A 24,219-nucleotide genomic window follows, 5' to 3' on the forward strand; every position below is an offset into this window, starting at 1 on the left:
GAGAGCAGTAACTCACACCCGCCTCAACCACCCCCCCAAATCTCATTCTCCAGGCCAGACCACTGACCAGGGCCGGGGCCCCGTCTTGACGAACCGGGTCCGTCCGCCCGTCTTTCTCCCCTGCGTCGGCCCAGCCCTGTCCGTATATACATAGCTTTCTTCTACTGCCACGCCTGCTACCTACCCATCATGTCCAACCCAAGTGCCGTCGTCAGGACGGCTCCCATCGCCATTGCTCCAAAGCCTCCCCGCCGCCAGAACTCTTATCTCCAGGACAGCTTCACGAACCTCGATATCCTCCGCGGCAGCATGCCTGGTCGGGAAATCACCGAGTCTGTCGGCTCATATACCACACGTTCTCTCAGCCCGTGCGAATCGTGTCAACGTTCTAGGGTCAGGTGTATTGTCAGCGAAGACGACGACAGCTGCATACCCTGCCAAGCTAGCGGCTCAGACTGCTCCCTGCTCAACAGCCCTCAGCCGAGGAAACGAAAGCTGAACGGCGACTTTGACGACCCCATTGGTAAAAGAAGGTCAGTCCCAATTGCCTCTCACATCATTCGTCTAGTTTCTCTTGCCCTCCCCTCTCCTCCCGTTCCTCCTCCTCCTCCTCCATCTGCACCCCCGCGCGCGCGTGTGGCCTTAATACTGGTACTTCTTCCTCCTCCCCGCTAGCCTGGGTCGCTTCCCCTTGTCATTTCTTCTTTTCTGCGCCCGTTGGATGTTTCTTGGGCTGCCATGGGGGAGCGCCGCAGCCAAGGGGGTCACGTCTGATAACGAACCTTAATCTCTGACACGTGATTGGTCCAACAGCTCGCCCATCAGGACCGATATCAGAAGGCGAAGGCAACACCAACCCAGCCTCTCCAGTACTACCGGCAGCAGCTCCTTCATTGAAGACATGGCGAACGTCGGAGGCCCAACTCTGCTCAAGCGGACGCTGGGTCTCCAAAACGACCGGTACAGCCAGTACATCGGTCCGACCACTGACTTTGAACCTTCTCTCATCAACCTCTCACCATTTGATCCCCATGACGAGAGTCTTCTGGCCCGCGGCACCCTCCGCAAGGTCAGCGACGATAACACCTTTCTACTATTACCTGACTTCAACACCCCGGGCCACGAGCACGTCTTGGAGGATGTCGAGGCCATAGAGGGCCTCGTGCGGCCCCATGGTCGCAAGCTTGTCGACCTCTACTTCCGCATCGTTCATCCCGCATTTCCGATCATCCAAAAAACCGTCTTCCTGGAAAAGTACGAGCGCAGCTATCGCGAATTTTCCCCTTGTTTACTGGCAGCCGTCTACCTGTTTGCGATCAACTGGTGGGAGCACGATGAGGATCTGGCCCGACTACCGAAACCGAACATTTCCGACATGGAGCGGCTGATCCGGACGACACTCGCAGATGCCATGTACAGGCCGAAACTGTCCACCATCCAGGCTGGTCTTCTGCTGTCCCAGCGACCCGAGGGCGACCAGTGGGCTCCAACTGCCCAACTGGTCGCCATCGCCCAGGAACTTGGACTGCACCTCGACTGCACGAACTGGAAGATACCTCCCTGGGAGAAGGGGCTGCGGAAGCGCCTCGCGTGGGCTCTGTACATGCAGGATAAATGGGGATCTCTCGTTCACGGCCGCCCATCGCACATCTTCTCCTCAAACTGGGGCGTGCAACCGCTGACACAACATGATTTCCCCGACGTCGAGTGGGACGAGAACGATGTGGAGGAGAAATTGGAAATCGAGCGTGGCCGAACTCTGTTCGGCCAAATGGTTCAGCTGTCGCAAGTCCTTGCCGAGATTCTTGATACCTTCTTCACATTACAAGCCCAGCAGACCATCACGAATGCAGGCGGACAAGGCACCCACCTGATTTTGTCCATGGCCAAACCGATACAGCTGAAGCTGAAAGAGTGGTACGCCAGCTTGCCCGCGACGATCCGTATGGACAACTCGTACACCACCAACACAGTCCCATCGAATCGTCTGTCGAGTATCGGCTACCTCCATCTCGCCTACTTCGCCACCGAAATCACCCTCCACCGTCGCATTATTCGGTCACTGGAGGCCACCGGCGCGGCCGTCGACCAGTACGTACAGCATATATGCCGCAGCGCAGCCAAGGCTCGTCTCATTTCTGCCATGGATTTTGTCAACCGCCTGAACTCATCTCACTTGCGCTCGTTCTGGTACTTTGCTTCCAAGACCAACTTTGCCCTCATTGGCACTTTTGGCTCCCTCCTTTGGGCAACATCCCCAGGCAGGGAAGAGGCTGATTGGTACCGCCGACGCTTGGGAGAGTACCGTTGGACGCTCTCTGTCAGCTCCAAGCCTGGTGAAGGCAGAGGACTAACCAACTTCGCCATGACGATGCTCGATATTTCGACCGGTCTGCTCAAGAAGCTGCCCGAGAAGCCGTCGATGAGCCGCAGTGGGAGCGTCGTCGACATGGGGCCTGGAGGCATCAGCAGTAGCTTTGGAAGCAATGGGATCCTAGCACTCGGCCAGAGTGCGCCTCCCACCATGACTTTCGGAAACTTTAGCGGGTTGCCGAGTGCCGACGTCAGCAATGCCCAGAGCCCTCGTAGTCCCAGCGCGGACAGCAGCGACGACGAGATGTACGAGACGTTTGCCCCAACGGCAGGCATGGCCAATATGGCCGATTGACGGTTGCAGCAGCTCCGCTCGGAGCTGCAGGTTGGAATATAATGACACTATGACGAGACGAGACGCTCACTTGAGCAAGCACACCCTCGAGAGAAGCATACCCTCGAAGAGATGCTTTCTGTCGTTTTGCGCTTTATGCGGGAGGAACAAACTTGATCGCCATTTGGGTAAAATAGGGAAGTGCATAATGATCTGCGGGATACCACTGGGTGCTAGGGCGGCGGACAACAACCCAAGAGAGGGTTCAGAGGAGGGAATGATGATATTGACCGCCGCCACTGGCTCCCCCCATCTTTATGACATTTGGACTTTGATTTGGATCGACGACGCAACGGGAACGAAACGCTATCAGCGGTGCCGGCGCAATTCTGGGGGGGGTTTATAACGTCCGTCATTTTTGAGTGGGGTAGAAAATAGCATCGTCTTTGGATGTTGAGCGATCCATACTTAGCATAGATTGAGATTTGGATGTGAAATGATATACCTTGATGTCCTGCGTTGGCTTATAGACCCTGGTAGCCCCGGTTCCGTTGACTATTGCTGCTGGATGTTTGTCAGTGACTGGCCAAGTAACGCTCTATGTAGCCAGCGACTAAAGGGTTGCACTTGATTGTTTCCCTGGCATTTTCGTATTAGTAGGTGGAGCCATCAGGAGGCATTGCAGGAATATCATCAGAGCCCCCCGTTCATGTCTAGAACCTTGCTGTCCTATGCTACTTGCAGGGAAATAATTGCAGTCGTGTTTAGCAGCTGCTGGAGCTGAGGTGGCTTTTGCTCGTCTGCCTGAAGCGACAGTCCTGCCTTCCAAGTAATCAGGTGCATAAGTTAACGATAATTCAGACCGACAAAATGAATTTCTCCCGGTACGGGACTCGAACCCGTAACCCCTGGATTTCAGTATTTCCTAAAAGTCCAGAACGCTAACCATTGCGCCAACCGAGAAGCCGTGAAGGTGTGTGTTTGTCGACGTCGCTGGACGAGCAAGCAGCTGATACGGGCAGGAGCGTGGCCGTTGGGTGTTCGGGTGACTGAGACTGGTGCTCAGGAAGGTGCGTTTGCAAGGTAGTTTCTCTGTTGCCAAAGTGGAGTCTCCCAGGCTCAGATGAGATCGTACCGCACGGCGAAAATGAATCTTTCGAGCCTGGGATGGACGAGAAAGGATTCAACAGTAGCCTAATACCCTTCCAGGTTGCCGGATGGAGTTTATTGCTATGACGAAGACTGACACGACGGGTCTAGCGAGGCTGTGTCTGGCGAGACTGCCACTGTCAAGTCAATAAAAAAGTCAAGTCAATCAATTTCGTTGTGCTTCTTACAGACTCAGAAAATACTGATATTGTCCTATTCTGCAGCCGTGCTTCTTGGGCTCACGATTGGAGAAACTCTGGATTTGGCACTCCTGATTGTTTCAGACCGTTGAATGCTGCTTTGAGGAAGCTGACCGACGATTGAGAGGCAGCTCTACATCATCTTGCATGATTGACGTCTTTTAATGACGAAAATAATCGTGTAAGTCGATGGCGGGATGCCAAGGTTGATGCGTACGGGAAGGTTGGACAAAGAGTGTTGGTGAAGTGATATCACTAGGGTTTATGGAAGAGACACGAGCGGCTTGAAGTTGTAAGAGCCCAGGATGTGCGGATGGATCAGGTCAAGAGGCTCAAGGGATACAGAGTCGTGGTGGGTTGAGCCGCCTCATGTATCCAGCCTCCAGCCGAAGCACGCAATCGATGGTGACAATTGCCCATCAGCCTCGCCTTAGACCAGCCGTTATACGGCATTCATCCTTTAAAGCGGCAATCGTCGGCTTAAGTCATTCTTTTACTTTGAGTAATAGGCATAATTGATCGTCGACCAACACATCTTCGAAAAAGATTCTGACTTGGACTGGGACGGGACAGCTGGATGGCTCGCAAACTGGTGGTTACCGCGCATATCGGCAACAATACGACATCCGCAGGGATGACAGAAGCCGGGTCTGACGTATACCTTTGTGGATAACGTTCCTTGCGTATTACTGACCATGTACACGAGCAAGAGTCGGCTTTCCAATAGACCAGTCTGAGGGAGTCAAGTGGTAGTTGAAGGAAGAAATGGAGTGAAGTCCTCGCGGCGGTACGTACTTAGGAACATCGCATTACATAAGCAAACCGCCCCGCGGTAGAGCAGTGATTGTATGCCTGTGACACCCCACCATGTCCGCCGCGGTCTAATATCCTCCATCATCGTCATCATCAAGGCAACCAGAGACCACCACGACCTCGAGCCGTTGCAAGCCCAACCCGCCAATGCGCGACCCATCACCACGCCTCAGCGCCCTCGCGGAGACATACATCCAAGATGCAGGGTTTCAACATGGGACGCTACGTCCCGCCCGACGTTGAGGGCACGACGTCAGGCAACAAGCTTCACGGCAAACACGCCCTCGGCGCGCGCGCCTCCAAGCTGTCCTCCGGCATCCTCACCGTCCGCTTCGAAATGCCCTACGCCATCTGGTGCTCCACCTGCCCGAAGCCCACCATCATCGGCCAGGGCGTGCGCTTCAACGCCGAGAAGAAGCGGGTCGGCAGCTACTACTCGACGCCGATATGGCAGTTCCGCATGCGCCACGCCGACTGCGGCGGCGCCATCGAGATCAAGACCGACCCGAAGAGCACGGCGTACGTGGTCGTGTCGGGCGCGAAGAAGCGGGACGTGGGCGAGGACGACACCGCCGCCGGCGCGGTGCCGAGGGAGGGCGCGATGGTGATCATGACGGACGGGGAGAGGCAGAAGCTGCGGAGCAACGCATTTGCGAGCTTGGAGAAGACGATCGAGGACAGACAACAGCTCGCGCAGGCGACGGAGAGGATCGACGAGCTGGAGGACGTTTCGAAGCGGCAGTGGGACGACCCGTACTCCCGCAACAAGGCCCTGAGGCAAACGTTTCGGGTTGGGAGAAAAGAGCGCGAGAAGGAAGCTGCGGTGGGCGAGGCACTCAAGGATAAAATGAGTCTAGGCATCGATCTGGTGCCCGCAACGGAAGAAGATGCGCAACGGGCGGCACTGGTGGACTTCGCACCCGACGATGATGACACAAGAGTCGGCAAAGCTTTGGCGAAGCCGTTATTTCGCTCTGCGGGCAGCTCCAGGACAGGTCAGGCCGAAGCTCCAAAGGGCACGCCAAAAGCGGAGCTGTTGGCGTCAAAGAGAAGGCACCATATTGTCTCGGAGATTGTAGGCAATACACGCATGTCGCAAGACCCATTCCTGCGAGATGCGCCGACGGAGCGGACACCAGCGAGGATACCCGGTCTGAAGAGGAAACGGGACCTAAAAGTTGAGAATCCAAAGACGATTGAAGACAGGCCGAAATTGCCGCCTTCCAAAGCTCTAGTGAGCTACGATTCAGACTCGAGTTGAAGTAACCCCCCACGTTTTACGACATGGCGTTTTGAGAGAGGCACACTTTGTGATACCCAGGGATTTGAGTATTGTCTATATACGGTTTGGGATGACAATGCATCAGGATATTATTCGACTCGTCGCGTGCCTTCTACACTCACAAAAAAAAAAAAAAAAAAAGAAAAAAAAAAAAAAAAGGAAGCTTTTTCCCTTGCCCCGCANAAAAAAAAAAAAAAAAAAAGGAAAACAAAAAGAAAGTGAAGCTTGTTCGCTTGCCGCGCAACGCTGACCACAGTATTCAAGTAGCACAGTCGCTGTGCAGATATACAAATGCCCCAGACCTTCTGAGCCACGGTACTTGTGACGGCTAGTTTCGATCAGTATATAATCATTGGCAACTATGGGAGGCTCCTGATGGAATGGACCCTATTGTTCGAATGTCGACCAAAGATCCAGTCCGAGGAGGCATTGAGCATAACCCCAGTCTCCGCCGGCCAACCATTGTCGTCTTCTTGAGGCATGTCTCTCATAATTCAGCTCGTCCTGTGTTGTTGCAAACTCCGAAAATGATCCCATACATGCCTTCCTTATCCATAAACGCAAAGAAAATGCTCCCAGCTGCTGACCCCTGGTCGTAGAGGTGTTGCAAAGAGCGGGAGTACAAAATGCAAGACCAATCGAGCCCGGGGAATATAAGTGTCCATCGACGCCAGTTCCATGAATGCTTCTAACAGAGTTCTCGAAGATCATTGCGTTCATACGTCGTCGAGGCGGCCGGCAGGCTCCTCGTCATCATCCCCAAAACTGCCAACTGAGGACATGGCGTCGTCGGATTCGCTTTCGCCATCCTTCTCATCGGCGGCATCTTTGCTCGCGTACTTTTGCACATACTCTGCACTATTGTCAGCGATAATTCTTGTCAAGCTTCGTGCGCCTGCCTGCGCCGATGTTACGCACCCTTTACTTTGGCGTCATAGCTCTTGGGTTCCCTAATCATCAAGGCGGCCGCCTCACCATTCAGGGGGTCTGTCGGGTTCGGGTATCGCAAGAGTTGGGGAAGGAAGACCTCGAAGATGTTGATCATGTCGAACATGGGCGACCAGGTCTGGTTAATAACGTCCAAGCAGACGGAACCCGACCTATATAGTATCCCCCATCAGTTCCTCGCTCCGGATGTAACCCAGGACGGTGTCCATCTCTTATGAAAGTTCCCATGACTCACAGCTCGTCGATGTTTGGGTGGAAGATACGGTTTACGAAGCCGATACTAGGCGACTTGTATGGGTACTGATCGGGGAGCTCGACGTGGACCTTCCAGACGCCGCCTTCGAACGGGGCTACGCTTGATTAGCTTGACTACGTAATGTCTGGGAATCGCGCATACTGACTCTCGGCCGGGCCCTTGAAGCGAACGTAGAACTCTTGCCTAGGTCAGGGTCGTTAGGATGGAAGTCGTTGGGCGTGGGGTTCGGTCCTTACACTGCAACGTTGTCAGCTGACCCAAAGCCTTGAGTATCTTGGTGAACGGGATGCAAGCCTACTGTTGTCATTCACCAATGTCACTTCGTAGTCACTCATCAACCTGCATCTGTCAGTCCAAGCAAAAGGAGCCGTGGATTCGCGAGCCGCACATCCTAGGCCATGTTAGCAAAACAGCATCATTGTGGCGTGATTTTGGGCTATTCACTTCATGACCTAACAAACAGAAAGAAACGTCAGTGTTCTGGTAGGCTCTTGGACCTGAGAAAGCGGCAGCAAGACAGACTCACATCAGTCTCGATTCTTCTGCGTGGGCTACTCATGATGAGGGTTGCGCGGGGGGTTCGGACGATCGCTGGAAGGCAAGGGCGGGCGGAAGTAGACTGGACAGCTAGTTGGACGTTAAGTTTGGAACAATGTGTCTGTTGAATCGGGTTGCTGCTTGGACTCGGGTGGGTGTGAATTTCTACAAAAATCGCGATCGTGTCGGCTGAATCGAGGGAAAGGAGATGTTGGTTGTTGTAAAGAGGGGAGGAGTCGGATCGGGTTCCTGACGCCAAGTCACGCGCGATGATGATGTGGGCGATCCCGGACCACGGCTGATAAGTGCCACGATAAGGAAGGTGGGCCCGAGGATTAAGCGGATAGATTCAGCGTGGGATCTTGACCCCAACGCTAAGCTATCACCTACGGTATCTATAAATCCACCTTACCTACCTGGGGAAGGTAGACAATGCGAACCTTCTTAGTCGCAAAGACCAACAATACCATGCGGTGCAAGGTAGTGCTGGCGCATGAGAGGCTGGGTATTCCAGCCATTGCTCAGTAGAGTACACGTAACCCGGGCTGTATTTGTAGGCAAGTAGGCGGTGGACTCCAAGCGTCGTCCTCATGGCCAGCAAGGCCCTGGATCAACTTGGCATGAAAGACTGGGTTGATGCAGCCGATGGCGCTCCGGCAAACGGCAACAGCAAGAGTCAGGGCCGTTCCGTGGAAGTTCGCCACCACGAGTACGTTCGGGGCAGGCCTGCAGGGAGAGCCTGCTGATGCAGAGCAAGAATAGGATTGGAGGCGAAAACTGACGACAGGGCAACGTTGTCGCAACGTTGTCACTAAGTTGTAAGAAGACACCGTAATCGCATCCATTTTGAGCTTCGCGTATCGCTTGGGGCATTCCTTCTTTGGGAATGTTTGCTTGCAATGAGCGGTGTCGGCTGGTGCAGTACTGCGATGACCGCGTCCAGCGGCAGGCCAGATAATACGCAGCCAGGGCCTATGCTTATCCCTAAGTAAGGAAAGGTATTCTCGATCATCAGGGCCAAAGGAAAACTTGGGGGCTAGGTGCCAAAACTTAGCTGCTGCCGCCATTGCGGAGGACCGAGACCAGATCCGCCGGGCCCGAGGCTATCTTGCCTCGGTCTTGGCTGAGCGCAACGCATGTACTGTTGAGCAGCACAGCCGTGAAGTACAATACCTAAGGTACGCTGTAGACACCAGCACAGGAGGCCCCGAAGCCCTGGAAGAGCGCGGCATCCGCTCACTAATCCTGCCACCTCATCTCACCTCAAGGACGTGGAGGTAGGCACCTACATCCGAGCAGACGGCACTTTGTCAGTCGTGGGGAGGGGCCGTGCCTCGGCGCACCCAATGGCGGGGGTACGTTGCGGTGGACCGGACCCCGTTTCTGGGGCCTTTCCAGCGTTCCACGGGCGTCCAGCGGCCATGTTGCCCCCACTTTTCTTCCCTTTGAGGCGGCGTGAACGAAACACCACCGGTATTTTTTGGAGATACTCAATTCTACGCAGCAAAAACCATCATGACTTGGATAATAAAACTTGCGCTGCGCCCAAACACCACCGTCGAAAACTCTTCTTCCTCCATGCCATACCGCGAGAACAACCACTGATTTCGCATTGCATCATTTGCATTTTTTTCCGCGCGCAAACATCACGCTTTTGCATCAGCTTGTCCTCGAAGAAAAAGGTACTTGTCATTACACATGTCTTCCCATATTATCCGAAGTACCTGTCTGAGGTCGTGTGCCTCTGCCCTGCGCAGCACGCGACCCTCGTCGGCAACCTTCCATATGCGGCCCGCCTATCCTGCATTGCTGCAACAGCCCCAGCTGAGGTACAGCTCACACTCTCCTATGGGCACGCCTCCAGCAATCCCCAGAAAGAAGGTTACCGTCGCTACACTGCGCAACCTCCACAAGAAGCGTGAGCCCATCACAGTCATGACGGCGCACGACTTCCCCAGCGCCCATGTTGCAGACCATGCTGGCATGGAGATCATCCTCGTCGGTGACAGCCTTGCCATGGTTGCACTTGGCATGGAAGATACTAGCGAGGTTCTGGTTGAAGAGATGTTACTGCATTGTCGTTCTGTCGCAAGAGCCACCAAGTCCGCTTTTACGGTGAGTTGGCCCCTGGATATCAACCACATGAATATCAGACTAATTCCAGCCATAGGTTGGCGATTTGCCTATGGGTAGCTATGAAATTGCCCCTGAACAGGCTCTGGAGACTGCTATCCGCTTCATCAAGGAAGGCAGAGTCCAGGGTGTCAAACTCGAGGGTGGAAAGGAGATGGCCCCCACCATCCGGAAGATCACCAGTGCTGGCATTCCCGTACTTGCTCATGTTGGTTTGACACCACAGCGCCAAAACGCCCTCGGGGGGTTTAGAGTCCAGGGCAAGACTTCGGATGGCGCCATGAAGGTGCTCGAAGACGCACTTGCCGTGCAAGAAGCTGGCGCATTCGCAGTTGTTCTCGAGGCTGTTCCTGCAGAGGTTGCCGCGCTCGTCACAGAGAAGCTGGCCATCCCAACAATCGGCATCGGTGCCGGCAACGGCTGCTCGGGCCAAGTCTTGGTGCAGGTCGACATGACAGGCAACTTCCCTCCCGGCCGTTTCTTGCCCAAGTTTGTTAAGAAGTATGGCGATGTCTGGGGCGAGAGCCTGAAGGCTATCGAAGCCTACCGCGACGACGTGAAGAGCAGACAATACCCTGGCCCCGAACATACTTATCCCATCTCCAAGGAAGAGCTTGAGACGTTTTCCAGTACGCTAGAGAAGTTGTAAAAGGCTGTAACAGTCAGCCGTTGAAGCATTTGCATTGCATCGCGTTTGGGCTGCATTACCGGTGTTAGGGCTCGGTGGCTGAGGCATTTGCCGTCTTTTTTCCCTCAAATATTTGATACCATTTAATAGAATAGTTGTAGTCAGCCAAAGGCTGGGTTCATAGCGTATGAAATCACAAGCTGGCCTGTTGAGTCCTTGAAACACTGCTACGCGATTAACATCAACAGTCCAGGTGTGTGAAGTTGACATGAGCAACGTACATTGTGTAGATTGCCGACGATCTCATCGAGAGAGGGCGCAAAGGAGTCATTGACGTAACAAAAGACATTCTCGGCGTCTCGGAGCTTCAATCGCTTGCGAAGGTACCAGATGACGGTGGAGAAGGTCTGAGTGGAGGATATCTTGGCTACGGCCATAGCGAGAGCGGGAGCGTTTCCCACGGGCTTGAACTTGACAACGACCTTCTCTGAGGCGTACCCGCCAGCACTGGCGAGTGCTGAGGCAACATCCCGCGGCTGAGCCGTCAAAATTGCTGAAGCGGACATGGTGAGCGGTATCTCCGGAGAGGCTGAGCGATCAGGAATTGTGGCCGGGGTTGGTGACGCCGAGTCTGACCTGGGAATACCAGGAGACGCAGGGCTGTCCGCCATTTTCAGTGAACTCGGTGGCGTAATGCGGTGCTTGTATGAACCTTGGGTCTGGGACTTGACAGCGTCCTTGCGTGTCGGACTTTGCTGTAGTCGAGAAAAGCGAGGGGAGTAAGATGTCAGGAAACGGCGATGGACGTTGAAAGAGGCTGGCTGGCTTTTGTCATCGCGTCCATTGCTCAAGGCAAGTCACCCACCACTAGAGTAATTACATGCCTAGACCCTTCAGGTGTGCCCGGGCAGTGTGTGTGGGGCGTCGCCAGGTGCCTTAGGTAAGTAACCCCCTACCTACCTACCTAAGGCAGGTCAGGTCGCTGTAAGGTGACCTGGAAGGTTGGAAGGCCCGGGTAGTCGGTGAAGGGTCAGTGAGCCCAGGAGCCATTGCGGCGTGCTATGCAACGGGCTACCTTACCTTACGAGCCCCGAGCGGACAGCGGGGCCCAGGAGAATATCAATTGTTTAAGATACCTCCGTTATTTGAGCCCCTTTGCACCCAACTTCGACCTGACACAAATCTGGGCTGCTTAATAGGCGAAAAATGTCACCGTCATGACATAACGTTGATGCCGCATCTCGTCGACTCACCGAGTGGCGCTGAAACACGTTCTCTTTCATATCCTCACCGTACTTTCGGCCGTGACAGCTCGCTGCGGTTTAGGTGGAAGATGCCCAAGTCATTGGAGGCGTTCCTGCTTGCTGCCTTACCTTGATTGGCACAGAAGAGAAGAAAACGGCGAGGCAGTGGCCGATGAGACCTGAAGGTAGGTAGGTTAGGGTATGGTAAGGTAGGCACAATGCATGCATGCAGCCACGAGGGTGGCTGCAGGAGTGACATCTTGGACAATGGCCCTTGACTGTTGCTTATTGCCTCAACAAACATCTTTATCACCCTCCTAGCAGTCTCTTCCTCCAAGTAAATTCTCTATTATCTCTACCCGTCGACTCCTGCGCAAACCCTCCCTCGTGAGATACCGCCCTCTAATTTGGTCACGCTCCCTCTATTGAGCTGCTCAGACGAAACACCTAGTCCTCGCACAATACCCTCCATGCTATGGCATCAACACCATCCTCGGAAACCCCGCACGCTGCAGACATGCAGAAGACGTTGAAGACCGTTCACGGTATGACACGAACTGGACCCGAACTGGCATTAGATGGTGAGCATCTCGACATCGCCACAGTCGTTGCCGTTGCCCGTCACGGACTCGTGCCGCGCATAAAGGGCTACCCGCCAACCGAAGCAGACAAAAAGGCCAATGGAGCTTACCGTAACACTGGGAGTTCGGATATCGATCTGCAAATCGCCCAAAGTATCAAAGTTCTCGACCATCACATAGAAAACGGCTGGGTGGTGTATGGCGTGAACACGGGCTTTGGCGGCAGTGCAGACTCTCGAACGGAGCAGCTCAAGAAACTTCAGATATCTTTGCTTCAACATACCCAAAGTGCTGTCATTGCTGCCGCCGATCAAGACGACTCTCGAACCGACAAAGACGAGAAGTCTCACATCATCCCCCTAGCATGGGTGAAGGCAGCCATGGTTATCAGGGCCAACCAAAACCTGCGCGGCCACAGCGCAGTCCGGATAGAGGTCATTGATGCGTTGCTGGAACTTCTCCGTCACGACGTCACGCCTCTAGTTCCTTTAAGAGGAACGATATCGGCATCGGGAGACCTAATGCCTCTCTCATATATCGCCGGGACTCTGATCGGAGACCCCAACATCACGGTAAGAATCGGATCCGGGGTAAGCCGGAAGATCTTGTCCGCCGTTGATGCATTGAAGGAATGCAGCATCAGGCCTGTCGAATTACAACCAAAGGAGGGCCTCGGCTTGATCAACGGGACCGCCCCTTCAGCTGCTCTGGCCACCTTGGTCATTTACGAGGCCAATCAGCTTGCGATTCTCGCCCAAGCCCTCACAGCTTTTACTTCCGAGTGTCTAAGAGGTAATGTCGAGTGGGCAAATGAATTCATCCACAGAATTCGACCCCATGCTGGTCAGTTCGAAACAGCTTGCAACATCAGGCAGTTTTTGAGACATTCTGATTTCGTCATCGGACTAGAGACGAAGAAGAGGTCGGGTCGAGGTCTCTGGCAAGATCGGTACTCTACAAGGACAGCACCGCAGTGGATTGGTCCTTACCTGGAAGACCTGATGCTAGCCCAGCGCCAAATCGAGGTTGAGCTCAACTCGACGTCGGACAACCCAGTAATTGATATCGGTTCTGGATATGATCCTTCTGGCGGAGAGGTCTATTCAGGAGGCAATTTTCAAGCAGTTGCCATCACATCCGCAATGGACAAGACAAGGAACGCACTTCAAATGATTGGTCGAATGCTCTTCTCTCAGTGCTCTGAGCTGATCAACCCGACGACGAATAACGGCCTGGACCCAAATCTTGTCTTTGGTGACCCCGACCAATCTTACACGATGAAGGGGATTGATGTCAACATGAGTGCCTACATGTCGGAACTGGCGTCTCTCGCACACCCAGTATCTGCTCATGTTCATTCGGCCGAGATGCACAACCAAGGTATCAACTCTCTTGCCTTCCTGACAGGTCGACGAACTATGGAGGCTGTGGACGTTCTTTCGCACATGTGCGCTGCTCATCTGTATGTATGCTGTCAAGCGATCGACCTCAGAGACTACCACGAGCGATTTCTCAGCTCTGTTGTCTTGTCCAAACGCCTAGACCGTGCTCGTCTCGGGCTGGACGAATCTCAGCTCACGAAACTTACGAGTGGCCTCGACGAATTGGTAAGGGTTTGGTGGTATGAGGCGAACAAGGCCAGTCATTTGCAGCGTTGCTCAGTCGTGGCCTCCAAATTCGCAGCGCATGCTTTGGATTTCATGGGTAAAGAGAAGATGCACGACGCCTCTCTCAAAGGCATCTTGGACTGCCAAAGGGAATTCCAAGAGAGCATGGAAATGTGGCTTTTAGACCCATCCAATAATCCCAAGGTCAACCATCTGGGGATGAACAACGACAAGACTACAGCACACCTGGACGGACTTGGGGCAGGTTCGGCTGTGCTGTACGACGTTGTGCGCGGAAGACTGGGAGTTTCCTTCCATCAGGGCCTCAGAGCGAAGCAAGAAAGCACGATCGGTGTAAACGTGTCTTTGGTTTACGAAGAGATTCGTCAAGGCTCCGTTACACCTACGCTGATGGGATGCCTCGGTTACAGCGCCGAAGAGGGCCCAGAGAACGAGACGGACACCCCCACCAGCAGTCATGACGGTGTTATAGGAACGCTCCAGATGGGTCGTGGGATCCTAGGAATGGTTACGGAGGTTTCACGGATGCTGTAGATGTCGAGATTCCTCTTCATCAATGTGAAATATGAGTGACTGAGAACGAAACTTTAATATAGCGAGCAACCCTTTCTTCTCTACAATTGACTTGAATGTTTCCGAGCATTAGTGATGCGATGTTGCAAGTATGAGTAGGCTCTCTGGCAGGGGAAAGAAGGCGACTTCAAAATGGTTGAACAGGCCTGTACGTACTTGAAGTGACTCGAAGAAGAAACTGCAGTCAAGAAGAACAATTCATAGAGCATTGTGACGTACAAGGAAGCCATGATCCCACGCACCAAAGGAGCAAAAGGCAAAAAAAAAAAGATTGTCCTCGGAGAGGCTCGAACTCTCGACCTTTGGATATCTCTGCCTATGGCGGAGTCATACTGACTGTAGTATGAGACCAACGCTCTACCGACTGAGCCACGAAGACTTGGTTGAAATTTGGGCATCACTGTTGCCAATATGAAGATTTTTCTGCGCACGGACCCACGTAAAAAGCGCCCTGGCATGCGCCCGGGCATCCATCCGTGCGCCTGTCCATTTTAGGACAGGTGTGGAGGGGCGGCACGGTTCGGTGCGGGGCTTTCTTTCGAGGAACCTACTTTACCTTAGCGTTCGAGACGGGATGTGGTGCTGCTGACTTCAATGTTTACATTGGCCACATACAAGCGGCCTGTAGTATAACATTTATTTTGTATGCTACCTTTGCCCGCTTCGTATCCCCAGCCATTCGATCCAAGCAGCAGCAGACCGAACACTGTTCACATTGTACTTCCCTTCCAACTACGCATAAGCTCGTCTCGAGCGTCTGCTCTCGTTGTGTGCTGCGCATCATCGAGTCAACACCCAAGTGTGAGACTGCCATCGCAGGAGAGGTGTCGCGTGAGCTATGGCTATTTTAGACAGCTGCCCTAGTCAGGCACAAAGCCGAAGAGGATCGTGAATCCAACCGTCGTCGGGCTCTGGTCTGTTCATACACCTGACTGGCGGCGTGTTGGGCCTTATCAACTTCCGGAGCCTTTAGACCAAATGGCAAAGTGACGTGCCTATTTTCATCTCACAACTCTGCCAGATGGACATAGGGGAAATGCTTTCAATTGCTCCAAAACGCCTCTGCCATGGCTGTGCGGCTCACAGCACAACCACAGCAGCCCTTGGCTTCCCAAACCAATAAGTGTTTCGTGTTCAACGTACAGTATACACAATCATAGACTGTTCAATGATATCTACACCATGCTCATTATGACTCGCCTTTGCCTTCTTCATCTGTACTTATCCCGCCTCTGGATGACGACACAATGCCTCCCAGCCTGCCTGCCGAATGAGAAAACTTAGCCGTGGTGGTATAAAATGCTCCATGCCGAACGCCATTGTGCATGCGATGCTTTCAGTGCGGCCCGACCAATTAGAGAAAGACGAAGAGAAAAACATGACCGGAAAGCGCGGGCGACTTCTTTTGGTCAGTCTACTGGTATCATTGGTTCCACGTGTGTGGAACGAATCCGTAGCTTTTGTATGTATGTGTGTGTGTGTGTGTGAATGTGCGTGATGCTTCTGGGATCACAGCGTCGGGAAATCGGGGAATCAAAAACCATGTTTGAGTGAGGCAGAATCGGTTATTATGTGCCATGATGCGAAACGAGTTCGTCGAGTCGACAATTTCTACGAGTCGTCGATCGACACTTCCTCGGCGCGATGCTTGTAGTCGCCATAGCCCTTGGGCATGCGGCCCAGCTGGCCAAGTAGTTCGTCCAATTCGAGCCAGTTGTCGGTGTTTTCTGCAAACTTTCGATGTTTACGTGTGAGAATATGCTGGCATATGATTAGCAAACTTCCTAGACTGCGGAGCACCGCAATCAACTCACCTCGTCAAAGTCCTTAAATTTGTCCTGGCAATTTTCACAGTAACCTGGCTTCAGATCGCGCTTGCTCTTGGCAGGCGGCGCCTGAGTTTTAGAGCTGGTTCGAACAAGCTTGGCAGTTTGCTTCTCAGCATCCTCTTCAATGAGCTCCATCCGTCTGCTGGTGGTCCTGGAAACGCTGGTAGATCTGGTAGACGTCACATCCAAGCTCATCTCAGTCAGTCGACGAGAGCTGGGATCGTGAGGCGCTGGGGCACCTCTCTGCAGCACCTTGCGCTGCAGGCCATGCACTTCCTTGCTGGTGCCGGCCTTTGCTCCATTGACACCCGAAGTAGAAGAGATCATCTGAGAGCGAATGGCCGAAGTAACATTCGACGGCTGAAGACCCGAGGCCACAGGCTCGCCGGCGAAGAAACGTGCAGTACCAGCACGGCTGGTGAAGGCATTCTGGGGTCGAAAGTCAATAGGATTAGAGGCAACAACCTTGGGCGGGTTGAACATCTCTACGGGCTTCACTGGAGCCTTGTCCTTGTTCTGGCCATCTTGCATCTCGGCGAGGGTACGCTTGCCAATGACAGTTTTGGGCGCAGGAACCTCAGGGGGCTGAAGAGACGCCCTCTCCTCGTCCACAGGCTTCGTGACGCGCTCTTTGTCGCCCTTGGGCTCCTTCAGCTCCTTTTGCTGCGGTTGTGGTTTACGGCTCGGTCGCTCAGCCTGTTCCGGCTCCTCGACGAAGGGGCAGCGGCCATCCGTGACAGTCCTAAACTGGGGCCATTCACCGTCGTACTTGTTGTTGACCTTAGGGTACTCCCGCACCATGATGGGCTTTTGCTTCTCGTCAATGTCGTAGACGTATATATACGGTCCCTTGAAATTGATCATCTCCCGGCTCGTGACGGCATCAGAAGGACCATTGAGTCTCTCCTTTTGCAGCAACTGCATCAGGCCAGGCTCGTCTGCAGTTCTCTTGGTGCTCAAGCTCCTGGACTCGCCCTTGTGGCCAATTTGCGCGACAACGTGCGGGTCAGGCTCCAACAGAAACTGCAACATCCTCTGGAACTTCTCGACCGACCATATCTTCTTTCCCATGTCACGAGCCTTGTGCAGGACATCATTGCTGCGCGTAGGACGCGCACGCCTGACCCCGTCATCTTGCGGCTGGGTGTGAGTCCGTCTTGACGGGTGATCAAACAATAAACGTCTTCGTGCATCGGGGGCCCGGTCGAGAAGAGACGGGTTGATGGTCTGTGGCTGCTCTTCGGGCTCGGGGTCTTGGTGTGCGGGGGCGTGCACTTCTTCCTGTGCAGGAACTGGACGGGCGGTCACGACATGAGTGATGCTGCTCGAGAAGAAGCGTTCGTCTCTCTACACATGACATATTAGTGACCAAACAGTGTTTTCAACACATGTGCTGCGACATACAGCTCCAAGAGACATGGCATGGCGGGAAAGCTTGGCCCTCTGGTCCTCGGCAACACTGTCGAAGTAGAAGACCATCTTGGGGAATCGACCGCGATATTCGGCCTGCCATTGTCGGATCTTGTCGACGTTCGCATCATCGTGGTGGTGGGTGGAGCGTTCTTTCGTTACGGGGCGGGCGACACGCTGGGGCAGTTGTGAAGGCTTGGCGATCTTGGACGGGGAGCGTTGGTGGCGGGAGGCAGTGTTCTCGACGACCTGCTTCTTCAAAGGCGGCGGCTGGCCGTACAGCTCTTCTCTCTGGATGTTGGCGTGAGAACGCCTCTGCTTGGCGAGAGCCAGAGCAGAAGCAGATCTCAAGGGCGAATTGGCCACATTGGGGTTGCTAGACAAAGGCGTTCGTCTAGTGGACATGGCCGTGGGAGGGATTGGAGTGGGCGATAGGGATATGGCTGCCATAAAAATGCCCAATCAATATGCTCGACGTGGGAAAGGAAAGGTTGTTGTTTTGTTTGTGTGGTGGTGTGGGTTTGTATGTCGGTCGAGAGCGAGGCGGGGGGGTTGCTCTGTGGACGGGACGGGACGGGATGGGCACGCGACGTGGAGGCTGACACGTCGCTCACGCGTTCCGACAGAGAGCGTGTCGTGGGTTCACGAAGACATCGAATGCGCTGGGCGGCCGTGAGGAGGGAGGGAGATGCGAGAAGGAGAGGAGGTCGTCGTGGAGGTTCGTCGTGAAGCCAAAAAGAAGCAGCCAGAACGCGGGTGTGCGAGTGGGCAGGTTCAAGGCAGAGCTTTATTAATATGGAGGTAGGTAGGTAGGAGGAGGAGTGGTTGGTGTTGTGTGTGTGTGCGGTGCGTGGGAGGAGTCCCCGGCCATCATCCCAGCCCATGAGCAAGACCACCCCCGTCTTGGTTCACTCACTGCCTGTGCCTGGCCTGTCCGGGACCCAGTCACCTAAGTCGCGCTTGATGGGTTTTTGGGGGGGGAACAACAGCACTAATCCCCGTTCGGCAGCGTGGAAAACACGCACGGGCCAGTTTCTTCTCTGGCAACCGGTCAAATTTGCTTGGCCCTGCCTGCACAGTACCCGCAGCGGCGCGTCTTCTCTTAGTGACTGTTCACACTTCACAGCTGCTGTGCTACAGTGGAGGCTCGCTGTAATCTGGCATTCTAGCACCACAACAACAACTGGTAGCGACCTGATCCGGCGGCGGCCTGGAAATTGGACGGATGGAGCTGCAGTGGGAAACCAATAAAAAAAAATCCTGCCGCAACTGGGGGGCGCTCAATTGGCAAGCCATGGATGCATCCAGTTTCTTTCGACATGGCACTTTCACATTGCATGCTGTACTGCGTATATGCTGCGGCACTTACTTTACTTGCCTTAGCTACATATGTACGACATTAATGTCCATGGCAATAAACGCCATGTAACTCCGTCCGTCGTCTTCTTCCACTCCTTAGATACATAAAAAAAAAAAAAAGCATCCACTCCAAACAAACAAATCTCTGCGTCATCCCATCGCCCGCTCCTCGTCCTGGTGGCCCGATTCCCAAACGGGCATCTCTCACCTGCCCCGTCTCGGTCTCAGTCCTTGCGGGAAGGCCGCATGCGCTGAACTGATCACTCTTTGACGAGTCAGCCTGCAGCCTTTGGCCCTTAGCCTGTCCTCGCTCCGTCCGGTACAGTGCAGACGATTGCAGTACATCCACTGCCTTCCGTGATGACCTCATCCGGATCGTAGAACCCATCCCTTCTCGTTCATAAATCTCACCTGCCGCCCTACATCCCCTGCACATCGCTCCATTTCTGGTCATGAACTCCTCACGTCCAGTGAGCAGCGCCCTTCGGGCAGCTCAGAGACTGAGATGCTGCAATTCCGTGCCCTTGTGGCGCCCGTCACTCTCATCGAGTCGTCAGATCCGCCGCTACGCTGCCGTCTCTGCTGCCGATCTCCAGTTTGGCCAGCCAGTGCATGAGACACATCCTCACATTCTCAAAGCCGGCGAGAGTCAGTACCATCTTCACCCAATCACTGCCCATAGCATTTAATACGTTGCCCTCAAACTCTTAGCAAGGATCCTGAATCAAATGATCTTGGGCTGACTTATATGTTTAGTCACTCCGGGTATCACAGCCCAGGAATACTGGGAGAGACGTGCCCGCCTGGCCGAGAAGCTGCCCGACGGTGGCGTTGCCGTTCTGTCTGCCGCCGACCTCAAGTACCGCTCCGGTGCCGTCTTCTTCCCCTATCGCCAAGAGTCCAACTTTCTGTACCTGACCGGCTGGAATGAGGGCGATTCCGTGGCTGTCATCCAGAAGACGGGCAAGGAATTCGGCGACTACCTGTTCCACCTGTTCACTCAGCCCAAGAACCCGGCGGCCGAGCAGTGGTCAGGTGCCAGGAATGGCATTCAGGCCGCTACAGATATCTTCAACGCCGACAAGGCGGGCGATATCAATAAGATCCACCAGTACCTCCCCGACATCGTCAAGTCGGCGAGCCGCGTCTACACAGACCTTGAGAAACCGAGGCAGGGCGAGCAAGAAAACAAACTATGGCAGCTCATGAAGAGCGACAAGTCATGGTTTCCCTCGGTCAAAATTCCTCTGTATCCTCTCATGAACTCTTTGAGGTGTATTAAGTCCCCGGCAGAGGTCGCAAACATGCGTCGCGCCGGCCAGACCTCGGGCCGGGTCATCACCGACGCCATGCGCAAGCAGTGGACCCGCGAGAAGGACCTCCACGCCTTTCTCGATTACAGGTTCACCGCAGACGGCTGTGACGGGCCGGCATACGTCCCCGTCGTAGCAGGCGGGCAAAACGGTCTCTGCATCCATTACGTCGTGAATAACAACGTGATGAAAGACGGCGAGATGGTTCTCGTCGACGCGGGCGGGGAGTACGGCACATACATCACTGATATCTCTCGCACCTGGCCTATAAACGGCAAGTTCAGCGCGGCACAGAAGGACCTATATGAAGCCGTTCTCACCGTCCAACGTTCAAGTGTGTCCCTTTGCCGTGAGAACGCCAATCTCTCCCTCGACGACATTCACGACCAAACGGCAAACGGTTTGCTCGAGCAGCTCAAGAGCCTAGGCTTCGACATCACCTCCCGCGACCTTGATGTCTTATTTCCGCACCATGTTGGTCACTATGTCGGCCTGGATGTCCACGATGTTCCTGGCTATGGTAGGAGAACGCCGTTGAAAGCGGGACACTGCGTTACCATCGAGCCCGGTATCTATGTTCCGGACACGGACCGTTGGCCGGAGCACTTTCGCGGTATGGCGGTTCGGATTGAGGACAGCGTCTGTGTGGATACCGAGTCACCGTACATTCTCTCGACAGAAGCTGTAAAGGAGGTTGCCGATATCGAGGCTCTCAGGGACTGAACCCTTGTGAAACCGAAAAGGATCAAAATTTTGTAAACAAAGGTGTACACTATCAAGCCAGGGTGGCACAGAAGTCGTGTCTCTACACAAAAAACACGGCGTAGCTTCCGCTATGCAAACAATGTAAACTTGTTCCTGAGTGTCTCTGCAAACTTCCAGGAGCTGCCTTCGTATCTGCCCGTCGAGCTGAGCTAGCAACGAATGTTGTGAGTGTTATTTCTCCTGGCATCCTAAAACAGGACCCTTGTCTTCGCAGTCCCTTGACGTGCAAGAAGAGGTGCCCCGTGGAAGGTTCGGCATGGAACAGGCGGGCTCCTCATCTGTTAGAAGCGGACGTTTCCCGCTTCTTGGAGACCAGCTGCACGAAGGGGATGCCAATGGGGTCATGTCAGTCAGCCGATTTGGTTGCCAAGACGAGATCATTCCGTTGGCAGCTTGAGGTAGCACGTCAAATGAAACAAAAGGGTGTTCGCTACAATTTCAGAGGTTTCTGGGACCTCACACGCAGCTCGACATCTGTGCTCATCAAAAAACTCCGATGAATCCAAGTGTTCTTTCTAGGTTGCTAAAAGGATATGCGCCAGACATAGAGCAGTGTATGACCTGTCACATCAGAACCATGCCGAAAATGCCATCCGGAACAGAAAAATCACCTTCAATACATCCCCGGAGGAATTGACCGATAGTGCCAAAAACCCGAATAGAGGTCTGATAACCTTGAATTATTTTGTATATGCCTGCCTGTTCATGCTTCGTAGATTGGTCGCAATCGTATATTTTAGGGCAAATGATAGCCCTTGACAACAAAATATGTACAGTTTCGCAATCATAATGCGTAATTTGATAAGGGGAGAGATGTTAACAGAAGCCTCTCGGGTCGAACAAGGTTCTGCTGTAATTCGGCATTGGGAAGGGTTGCCGCGCCGTGGCGCTCAACAGTTGTTCGAAGGCTTGTAGGCGCCTGGCGAGTTCCTGATGCTCGCGCATGATGGCTTTGTTTCTTCGTTCAAGGTAATGGATATACTCCGTTGCTTTCGTGAGGACAGTACCCTAGACGTGTATCAGTACATGTTGTGTAAAGCTGAATGGCCACGTCACCGCTTACCTTGCTGACTTTGGGCCCGCGTTGCGACTGACTGTCCACCTCGGCGTCTTCGCCTCCCTCCTCGGGTATCGACTTGAGTGATGGTACAGCGTCGCGAAGCTCGGAGATCTTGTCCTTGAGATTGGTGCGGTACTTTCTCTCAATGTCGTTATGTGCCGTTCGGTCGCCGCCAGCCTTGGCCTTGTCTTTAGACTTTTCAGAGGCCCCAGTTGCAGCCGTCGTGGTTCGAGACACTTGCGGCCGTTGGTTTTTCGAGTCTTTCTCTGCACTGTCTCTCTCCTTTTCCTTCCCCTTACTGTGGAGACCCGACTGTTCGGGGCCCCTCGTGAGTTCATCCATGCTTGCTGTCGCCATGCCGGCATCGAAATTCTCGAGACTCGCAAACTCGGGGCCCAGGTCTGCGCCAACCCCGAAACCCATTCCGGCGCCTAGACTAGTTGATGAACGACCGGTATTGAGGGCAATGGCCAGCAAACGTCGCTGCTCCGGATCGAGCATGGGCGTGCCCATGCCTCCCATGCCGCCCATGCCAAATAGAGGGTTCATCCGCAGGCCGGGCGCTGGCTTCTCCCAACTCAGGGGCGTCGAATAAAGGCCCTCTCGCGGCGGAACCTCGGAAGGGGGTTGCGATTCTATTTTGCCGAGCTGATCGCCTAGGTTCATAGACTCCAGAAGCTCTTCATCATCGGAGAGAGCGTTGTCAAGGGCAGTGTCGTCCATGAAGTCCTCCGGCTTGAATACAGGGTTTGTGTACAGTCCAGCGCCCAAGCCAGGGGTTGTTGACATGGGGTTCAGACGATTCGCAGCCGGTGGTCTAGAGAGAGTTAGCGAAGTCGCTCAGATGCGTCTACTTTTGAGAGCCGCTAAGAGCATACCTAGGATAGTGTTGGGTCGGATGTCTTCGCTTAGAAAAGTCAATCTCGAAGCTACCGCCGAGCTTTTGCTCATCGTCGTCGTCGAATTGGATCCAGTAATCGACTGATTCTAGTGCCGCAGCCTCGGAATCCACCTTGGTCCGCTTTCGATCGTGACCGTCCCTCCGCCTCTGGCCAGCATTCTGGGCTGTGCGTGTCGGCAAAGCATTCCTGGGCTGGCCTTGTCCAAAGGACATTTGAGCAGGCATAGCACCCATGCCGAAATTCGTGCTGACAGGCGAGGCCTGAGCAAAAGAGGGCATTGAGGAGGGACCATTGGAAGTCGATTCAGAGTTGCTCTGGTCGGCCCCTAGGGTCTCCCAGAGAGAAGGATCGGGAGCATTTCTCGCAGCACCTGCGGCCGAAGATTCGGCGGGTTGCTCCACAGAATTATTTGTTTGGTTGTTTGGGACGGCGAAGTAGTCGAGGTTCTTTAAGAAGTTGGGGTCCATTACCACAAAGCCAGCATTTCGGCCCCCGAAATGTCGGCGGTCGTCGATCTAGAAATCGATATTGTCTTTTCGCGGAAGGGAGAGTGGGTGCTCGGCCCAATCGTATGCCGGTGAGTGCTGAGCAGCGAGGACTCAGAGATCTCGTACGTTTCTTGGTTGGAGGGGGGGCAGAGTTTGGCGATTCAAGATGGACAGTCGTACCACCTCGTATAGCCAATCAGGTCGAAGTCGGAACGCAATGGCAACGTCGTCTATGGCGGCAAGGGAAACTCGCAGAAGTCGTAGAAGTCGGCAGGGATGGGTCGAGATGCAGGATGCAGTGCAAGACAAAGAAGTCGGTCGCGTTCAAGGGCCGCCAAAAGTTCTGGGTTCGTAGAGGTGCGACACCTCAAGTAGAGAGGTCGGCAGGGCGATGAGGCGGGGATTCGCTTATTAAGGTCAGCCAAGGTCCAAATACTCGAAGGACTTGGTCGAGACTTGCGACTAAGACAGGTG

At 54.1% G+C, this 24,219-nt stretch overlaps 9 protein-coding genes across 9 annotated transcripts; 5 read left to right on the plus strand and 4 right to left on the minus strand.

The window, feature by feature from the left end:
• Positions 1 to 189: 189 nt before the first annotated feature.
• On the plus strand, positions 190 to 2,668 carry GCG54_00014847 (Transcriptional activator protein DAL81; the record flags this gene model as incomplete). Its single annotated transcript, XM_045414668.1, has 2 exons — positions 190 to 533; positions 814 to 2,668. The coding sequence occupies 2 exons, from the start codon at positions 190 to 192 to the stop codon at positions 2,666 to 2,668; spliced, it is 2,199 nt and encodes a 732-aa protein (XP_045260790.1).
• Positions 2,669 to 5,008: 2,340 nt separating this feature from the next.
• Positions 5,009 to 6,070, plus strand: GCG54_00014848 (Coiled-coil domain-containing protein; the record flags this gene model as incomplete). The annotated part of the gene is made up of 1 exon (XM_045414669.1): positions 5,009 to 6,070. The coding sequence occupies one exon, from the start codon at positions 5,009 to 5,011 to the stop codon at positions 6,068 to 6,070; it is 1,062 nt and encodes a 353-aa protein (XP_045260791.1).
• A 737-nt stretch (positions 6,071 to 6,807) lies between these two features.
• On the minus strand, positions 6,808 to 7,854 carry GCG54_00014849 (Ubiquitin-conjugating enzyme E2 8; the record flags this gene model as incomplete). The annotated part of the gene is made up of 6 exons (XM_045414670.1): positions 6,808 to 6,944; positions 7,010 to 7,191; positions 7,275 to 7,389; positions 7,441 to 7,478; positions 7,532 to 7,592; positions 7,818 to 7,854. The coding sequence occupies 6 exons, from the start codon at positions 7,852 to 7,854 to the stop codon at positions 6,808 to 6,810; spliced, it is 570 nt and encodes a 189-aa protein (XP_045260792.1).
• A 1,676-nt stretch (positions 7,855 to 9,530) lies between these two features.
• GCG54_00014850 (3-methyl-2-oxobutanoate hydroxymethyltransferase) lies at positions 9,531 to 10,614 on the plus strand (the record flags this gene model as incomplete). Its single annotated transcript, XM_045414671.1, has 2 exons — positions 9,531 to 9,947; positions 10,003 to 10,614. The coding sequence occupies 2 exons, from the start codon at positions 9,531 to 9,533 to the stop codon at positions 10,612 to 10,614; spliced, it is 1,029 nt and encodes a 342-aa protein (XP_045260793.1).
• A 140-nt stretch (positions 10,615 to 10,754) lies between these two features.
• Positions 10,755 to 11,437, minus strand: GCG54_00014851 (Ubiquitin-like protein ATG12; the record flags this gene model as incomplete). Its single annotated transcript, XM_045414672.1, has 3 exons — positions 10,755 to 10,817; positions 10,875 to 11,343; positions 11,400 to 11,437. The coding sequence occupies 3 exons, from the start codon at positions 11,435 to 11,437 to the stop codon at positions 10,755 to 10,757; spliced, it is 570 nt and encodes a 189-aa protein (XP_045260794.1).
• Positions 11,438 to 12,312: 875 nt separating this feature from the next.
• GCG54_00014852 (Phenylalanine aminomutase (L-beta-phenylalanine forming)) lies at positions 12,313 to 14,580 on the plus strand (the record flags this gene model as incomplete). The annotated part of the gene is made up of 1 exon (XM_045414673.1): positions 12,313 to 14,580. The coding sequence occupies one exon, from the start codon at positions 12,313 to 12,315 to the stop codon at positions 14,578 to 14,580; it is 2,268 nt and encodes a 755-aa protein (XP_045260795.1).
• Positions 14,581 to 16,230: 1,650 nt separating this feature from the next.
• On the minus strand, positions 16,231 to 18,308 carry GCG54_00014853 (Hsk1-interacting molecule 1; the record flags this gene model as incomplete). The annotated part of the gene is made up of 3 exons (XM_045414674.1): positions 16,231 to 16,380; positions 16,434 to 17,795; positions 17,853 to 18,308. The coding sequence occupies 3 exons, from the start codon at positions 18,306 to 18,308 to the stop codon at positions 16,231 to 16,233; spliced, it is 1,968 nt and encodes a 655-aa protein (XP_045260796.1).
• A 1,361-nt stretch (positions 18,309 to 19,669) lies between these two features.
• Positions 19,670 to 21,253, plus strand: GCG54_00014854 (Intermediate cleaving peptidase 55; the record flags this gene model as incomplete). The annotated part of the gene is made up of 2 exons (XM_045414675.1): positions 19,670 to 19,865; positions 19,974 to 21,253. 2 exons carry the CDS (start codon positions 19,670 to 19,672, stop codon positions 21,251 to 21,253), a joined length of 1,476 nt encoding a protein of 491 aa, XP_045260797.1.
• Positions 21,254 to 22,111: 858 nt separating this feature from the next.
• On the minus strand, positions 22,112 to 23,724 carry GCG54_00014855 (Sterol regulatory element-binding protein 1; the record flags this gene model as incomplete). Its single annotated transcript, XM_045414676.1, has 3 exons — positions 22,112 to 22,303; positions 22,359 to 23,172; positions 23,234 to 23,724. The coding sequence occupies 3 exons, from the start codon at positions 23,722 to 23,724 to the stop codon at positions 22,112 to 22,114; spliced, it is 1,497 nt and encodes a 498-aa protein (XP_045260798.1).
• Positions 23,725 to 24,219: the final 495 nt, after the last annotated feature.

The sequence above is a fragment of the Colletotrichum gloeosporioides genome, assembly GCF_011800055.1.
Source record: "Colletotrichum gloeosporioides strain Lc1 chromosome Unknown consensus_66, whole genome shotgun sequence".
NCBI classification, from domain to species: Eukaryota; Fungi; Ascomycota; class Sordariomycetes; order Glomerellales; family Glomerellaceae; genus Colletotrichum; species Colletotrichum gloeosporioides.